Source organism: Alosa alosa, chromosome 4, assembly GCF_017589495.1.
Source record: "Alosa alosa isolate M-15738 ecotype Scorff River chromosome 4, AALO_Geno_1.1, whole genome shotgun sequence".
NCBI lineage: Eukaryota > Metazoa > Chordata > Actinopteri > Clupeiformes > Clupeidae > Alosa > Alosa alosa.
Window position 1 is genome coordinate 3,481,576 of NC_063192.1, and position 7,500 is coordinate 3,489,075.

General features: G+C 43.9%; 1 protein-coding gene across 2 annotated transcripts in view; it reads left to right on the forward strand.

Moving 5' to 3' along the window:
* Positions 1-7,500, forward strand: part of LOC125293788 (kazrin-A-like) — a 208,759-nt gene that overhangs the window by 55,498 nt on the left and 145,761 nt on the right. For both annotated transcript variants that reach the window (XM_048241913.1, XM_048241911.1), the window contains exon 2: positions 1,630-1,787. In XM_048241913.1, the coding sequence (XP_048097870.1) occupies positions 1,630-1,787 (158 nt within the window). The remainder of the gene's footprint in view (positions 1-1,629; positions 1,788-7,500) is intronic.

Below are 7,500 nucleotides of genomic sequence, written 5' to 3' on the forward strand. Positions count from 1 at the left end.
GCAGCCCCTACCTAGTCACTTCCATGTTTTAGGACATGCTGTGCAGTACTGTATATCTTGGGGATAGTGTAATATATCAGCTAACATGCTATTTTGCTATATATTGCTATTTATTCTCATTGATATTCTCCTCCTCTTCCTCATCCTCTCTGCTCTCCTCTCCTCTTACTCTGCTCCTCTCATCTTCTCTCTCCTCCTCTCTCTCATCTCCTCTTCTCCTCCTCTCATCTCCTCTCCTCTTTTCCTGATGCTTTTGTGGTTCTGGGCAGAATTATGGGGTTACTGACACACACACACACACACACACACACACACACACATGCATACAGAGATGATGAATGAGGAGCTCATCAAAATGCTGAGGGAGGTGGAAGTCTGTGTGTGTGTGTGTGAGAGAGAGAGTGAGTGTGATAGAAAAAGACGTTATGTGTTTGTGTGTGTGCATGTGTGTGTGCACAGTGTGAAGTCTTCTCTAGGAGATTAAATGCTTATTGCTGCATTAGTGTTGTAAAATGTTTTAATTAGCAGAAGCTGTGGGGTGTGAATGCAGACCGGCGAGGCAGACTGACCCCCCTGAACAGTTTAGTAGAGCCGCTTTCTCTCTGCCCGGGGAAGGAGGGTTTCCTCGCTGCGGTCGGTCCCCTCGCTGCTCCACTGGGGCTGGCCGTTGTCACACATATTTATATGTCATGCCGTTGTGTCAATAAAAGTGAAGAATATACTGTAGAATTAAATTACTGAAGGACGTTCACAGTGGACAGTAGCAGAAGCAGTCAATGGCCTGCACCTGGCCATGCGATTTTTGTGGTTTCTCACACAGATTTTATAAATATAGAAAAGAATGCACACCCTCCGAGGTGCTGGCAAGGTTAAATAAACTAAGAAAAAACTGTCGCCGCACACTCTATCTCTTAGTTCTTTTATTCAAACGTTGGAATGAAAGAATTAAGAGATAGAGTGTGCGGCGACAAAGTTTTTTCTCACGCAGATTTCACATAGATCTCTGCAGTGGTGCTATCTAGCTCGAGTTGCTGCAGCCAACAGCTAAGCATTGAATACTCTCTCATAAGCATTGAATACTCTCTCATAAGCATTGAATACTCTCTTATGGCTAAGCATTGAATACTCTCTCATAAGCATTGAATACTTTCTCATAAGCATTGAATACTCTCTCATAAGCACTGAATACTCTCTCATGGCTAAGCTTCTAGCTACAACAGCCCCTACCTAGTCACTTCTGTGTTTTAGGACATGCTGTGCAGTACTGTATATACGGGGATAGTGTAATATATCAGCTAACATGCTATTTTTTGCTATATATTGCTATTTATTCTCATTGATATGTGTCTGTGTGCGGTTATTAGTGTGCATCTGGGTGTGCAGTTAGTGTGTAACCTACCCATCTCTCTCTCTCCCCTCCCCTCTCTCTCCCCTCCCCTCTCTCTACCCATCTCTCTCTCTGTCTCCCTCTCTCTCTCTCTCTCTCCTCCCCTCTCTCTACCCATCTCTCTCTCTGTCTCCCTCTCTCTCTCTCTCCTCCCCTCTCTCTACCCATCTCTCTCTCCCTCTCTCTACCCATCTCTCTCTCTCTCTACCCATCCCTCTCTCTCTCTCCCCTCCCTCTCTCAGCGGTGCAGTCTCTGAACAGCCTGAATGACCAGATCGCCCACCTCATGCTGAGGCGCCCGCACTCTCTGGACCAGGAGCAGACGGCCTTTCTGCCCAGCGAGAGACAGAGCCTGCACCAGTCCATGAGTCTGATGAGACACCTTCTGATGGACGCGCAGGTAAACACACACACACACACACGTAACGGAGACAAACTGAGCTAGCGTGCTAGTTGCCTGTGTAAATCCCCACAGCCCTAACCTTAAGAACGCTTCTAACCGCTGAGTTGGGAGCCTGGGCTTTTAGCTCAGTTGTTAGAGCATTCGACTCCCATGCCGGTGTGTATCGAGGTGGCGGGTTCGAGGGCCGTGAGCGGTGGACGAATTACGACCTGTTACACACACACACACATACAAACACACACAGACAGACACACACACTTACACACACACACACACACACACACAATAACAGCCTGCACCAGTCTACGGCCATTTCAAAGCACCAATCACAAACTACCAAGTTTGATTTGTTCATCTGGCATCACATTCCCTTTATCTGAACAGTGGCCCTATTTCTATAATAGTGACTTATTCCCTTTATCCGAGCAGAACAGTGGGCCTATTTCTATAATAGTAACTTATTTCTGTACTATCAAGAAACAGCAAACCTGCATTATGAGACGATTTGATTCAATTAATCACATACGTTCAATGCTATATCTACTTGCCATACTTTCAAAAAAGTAGTTTGTTAGAATAAATAGAATAGAATAAGTCCAATTGAAAGACTCAAATCTGGGAAGTGGTCGGCCTCTAGAGTCGCGATATATTAATATTTTACTCTGCTGTTGTAAATAGCAAATTTCTCGTGACTTGTCCCTCCTGTACACAGTGAAAATGCTTTTAAGTGCTCTATAAGTATCAGGTGTGTTGCCTATACAGGACTTCCCATATTGTTACATACTCATATGCAAACACCTTAACCAACACCTTAAAGTCTAGCTGGTGGTCTCACTGTATTGCTGCAAAATGGAATAAGTTTGAAGTGGGCGGTGGGAGCGTAGTGGCTAGAACTGCCACAATGAAATGTCCAATGCTAACTTAAAGAACTGTTCTCATAGTTATAGGCTACCTTGCAACACTATCGTTTTGTCAAGTCGCGGTTGCAGTAGGCTATTTAGCTCAGCAGACGTTTCGTCTGTCACTGACAGAGAACACACAGCGTTTTAGTCAGAGGACTGTCATCTCGTTTTTTTTAGAACACCAGTGTAACCATAGGCCTATACTATCAGTCAAAAATGTTCGAAATGTCATGAAAACAAATGCCATTTCCTAGCCTACCTGCCTGCTAGTTAGGTAAGTTAACCTCTAGGCTATATCGGAAAGTGACCCATTAGGCCTACCGACTGTGCCCTATGTTTGGGTCGGCATATGTGTCACTTAATATATTTTTTTATACAAAACCAAGACGGCGGATTCCAAAGGAAACGCAAGCACCCATCCCATTTGGATATCTTATATTGTACCAAAAATGACATTGTAGCCTACAGTGATTCGAAGAGCAGTAAACAGTGTTGTAAGGCTGTGTGTATAAAACCGCTTCTTTATAGATCAGCTGGCTAACGCTGCTTTTGCCAGCTACCAGGTCAAATTTTGTATAATTTTATTCAGATAAGAAAGATATGTTTAGATTCCCATGTGAACAGTTTAGGAAAAAAGTACCTATTTTGAAATTTGCTTTGCCATCTTTTCTGCTGTCCCAGAGTTGTCCCAGAGATCATTCTATTGTGTCCCGGAGGCATTTTTTATGGTCCCCGGGACGTCGGGACATCGTTAATTTCGAGCCCTGGTGCGTGTGTGTGATGAGAGGGCTAATGCATAGGGGATGAGGATGAGGGTGCGTGCATGCGTGTGTGCGTGCGTGCGTGCGTGTGTGGGTGACAGGTAGTGATGGTGTGTGCGTCACTAGCAACTGCTAAATGTAAGTGTGTGTGTGTGTGTGATGAGGGGGCTAATGAATAGGGGATGAGGGTGCGTGCGTGCGTGCGTGCATGTGTGTGTGACAGGTAGTGATGGTGTGTGCGTCACTAGCAACTGCTAAATGTAAATGTGTGTGTGTGTGTGTGTGTGTGATGAGAGGGCTAATGCATAGGGGATGAGGGTGCGTGCGTGCGTGCGTGCGTGCGTGTGTGTGTGTGTGATGAGAGGGCTAATGCATAGGGGATGAGGGTGCGTGCGTGTGTGCGTATGTGTGTGTGATGAGAGGGCTAATGCATAGGGGATGAGGATGAGGGTGCGTGCGTGCGTGTGTGTGACAGGTAGTGATGGTGTGTGCGTCATAGTCAGGGGGCCAAAACTGATAAACTCTTAAAACTCTGTCGGACACTTTTTTGTACAAGCATACAACCTATCCAGTATTAATATTTAACCCCTTAACATGTGTTCTAGCCAGGTTGTCAGCTTAGAAAATGTTTTTTTGTCCATTTTAACACTATATAAGCGGATTTTTTCCCCAAAGTGCTTTCATTTTCTTCCATGTTACCTACTGTAATTTTGGGCAAATGTGCAATATAATCCAATTTATGTGCAAGCATGATCATTAAGGTGGTTGTCAAGCTGATTTTTTTTGTGTGTGTGTATGACTTTAAGCAATTTCAGGCCAATTTGTTGGTTTCCTGCTCAACATGCCCAACACTAAATGTTGAATATCTCCACAACCACAAGGACCATATACATAGAAATGGTATCAAATGAAAGCCAACACTCATGGGCTGTCTGCAGAAGTGTCAGAATGAACATGCATTGTACAGTGTAAGAGAACAGAACTAGAACATGAAAAAAAAACAATCTTCACCTAAAAAGAACCCATTTTCAAAGTGAATATCAGCTTGGAAACATAACATAGTATCCCAAAACCTCTATCAATCAGTACCCCTATCTATGGGAATGAGTCAAGCTTAAAGCTTGTAGGGAGAGACAGTGCAATGCTGCACAAGTTATAATTCTTTAATGTCAAGGCAGCAATGTAGAACTGTAGATGGTGGTCTATGGTGCTATTTGACTTCATTAATGTACCAGGTTGTAACACAAATTATATTTAATTGACATATCACTATAGTTATTAATTCCATCCTAACATAACTGCTCTCTCACTTCTTTAGGGTAAGGGGTTAGGAACTAGTTAGTAGTAATAACTAGTCTTGCTGATCCTAGCACTTTCCACCTGACTAGAACTGACTCTCGATTGTTTAAAAAACAGCACTCACTGATGCACTTATTCTTATTGTACTAGAGCTTTTTAAAATGGTCCTATAAGTGTTGAGAGAATTGCTTTATAAAGCTTAAACTGTTAACCATGTTGTTAGTTGCTTTTGTTAAAATGCGTCAGCCAAATGTAATGTAATGTAATAACTAATAGTAGTATGGCAAATGTATGTTTTTCCCTTTCCAAGCAGTGACACTCAGGAAGGCAGCCAACAGAAGGCACCCAGGGACCATGTCCATGTGCTCAATCTGAGTCCTGGTCAGGGACACAAAAGAAGAGTTTACCGTTTTGAGAATGAATACCTTCCCGATACAAAACATGCATGCATCCAAGGGCATAAAATAAATCTAATCTACAAAACAAGAAAAACAATATCATGCCAAATAATATGAAACAATGTAGTTGCATACTGTATAATGTGGCAAAACTCAATAATAATGATGCGAGTACCTGAGTATTCTTGCACCGAGCTGCACAGGCACATCCACATGCACCACTACAAAATATTCCACTTTTTTGACATCTACACTGCCTGGTACTGCACTGACTTCCACTTGCATCCACATATCGTCAGCTCCAAGCACCTGGCCTGTACAGGTTCTTTGGTTAAAAGCTGGGGGACAAGCATTCCATCCTTCATGTGCCAATCACAACTGGTTGGTAAGGGCAATGTAGTTGCATATAATGTTGTCTCTTACACTGTACATGTCAATTCTGACACTTCTGCAGACAGCCCATGAGTTAGCTTTCATTTGATACCTTTTTTATGTATATGGTCCTTGTGGTTGTGGAGATATTCAACATTTATTGCTGGCATGTCGTGTTGAGCAGGAAACCAAAAAATTGGCCTGAAATTGCTTGTACAAGTCACACAAACAAAATTCAGCTTGACAACCACCCTAATTTCTTACCTATGGGTGTCTTCTACCTAAAAAAATAGGGTGACAGCTTGTACCAAAACATGTCCGCAAAAGTCTTAACGGAAGCCCTTTTCAGAATTGGCCCCCTGACTATCACTAGCAACTGCTAAATGTAAATGTGTGTGTGTGTGTGTGTGTGATGAGAGGGCTAATGCATAGGGGATGCTAATGCATAGGGGATGAGGGGATGAGGATGAGGGGCGTCGTGCGTCGCGTGTGTGTGTGTGTGATGATGAAGGGCTAATGCATAGGGGATGTGTGTGTCTCGTCGTGCGTGTGTGTGTGATGAGAGGGCTAATGCATAGGGGATGAGGATGAGGGTGCGTGCGTGCGTGCGTGCGTGTGTGTGTGATGAGAGGGCTAATGCATAGGGGATGTGTGCGTGCGTGTGTGCGCGTGCGTGCGCGTGCGTGCGTGCGTGCGTGCGTGCGTGTGTTTGTGATGAGAGGGCTAATGAATAGGGGATGAGGATGAGGGTGCTGGTGGTGTTCTGTTTATTTGGGTCGATACTTCCCATTACTGACCTTAGATCTCCTACCTAGATATGCGTGTGTGTCTGTGTATCAGCCTCTCCTACAGCTGATTTGTGTGTGTGTGCATGTGTGTGTACAGCCTTGCCTACAGCTGATTTGTGGTCTTGGCTACAAATCTAAATATCTTGCGCTCATATTTGACCAGTTTGGGCCACATGCATACACTGGTCACTGGGAGCCTCAGGATATTTGACCAGTTGAAAAGTGAAAGTGAAACATCTGCTCAGTACTGAGTTCAATCTCATCTATTATTAGAACATCTGCTGTGTTGCTGTTATGTTTTTGTCAACAGGGTCACCTGACTAAATAAATTGTAGAAAATAACATATGTGTGTGTGTGTGTGTGTGTGTGTAAATAAGTGTGTAAATGAGTATGTTGATAGGAAGGATGAGCTCCTGCTGACTGGTGAGTGTGTGTGAATCTGCCAAAGGCATCATCACTCTTCCATGTTGCTCTGACAAACACACACACACACACACACACACACACACACACACACACACACACACACACACACACACACTGATAACGCTGATGGAGACATGACATGAAAGAGCTCTGCAGTTATCTGTCTCTCTCTCTCTCTCTTTCTCTCTTCTTCCTCCCTCTTTCTCTCTCTCTCTCTCTCTCTCTCTCTCTCTCTCTCTCTCTCGCTTTCATTTTCTCTCTTCTGACCTTGTGAGAGACCTTTTAAACAGCCATAGCAGTTATTTTGAAGCTATTTCATCTAGATGGCATGGCATTCTTACTGAGGAATGTGTGGAATGGTATGGTGTGTGTGTGTGTGTGTGTGTGTGTGCGTGCGTGTGCGTGCATGCGTGTGTGCGTGTGTGTGTGTGTGTGCGTGCGTGTGTGTGAGTATATTCTTGGCATAACACAAGATTGAGTTGGGAGAGAAAAAGCAGACCATGAAGATTATCATTAGACACACAAACACACACACTTACTCTCAAACACACACACACACACGCACGCACACACACACACACACATGTACACACACACACACACACACAAAAAAACACAGTCACACTCACTCCCATTTTGTCCACATCTGATCAAGTTCAGAAACCAAGAGTAGTTTGGGAACAGCGAGACATAAGTCATCAACATAGCACCAGCAATCCTTTTATAAACCCGTGTGTGTGTGTGTGTGCGTGTGTGTGTGTGT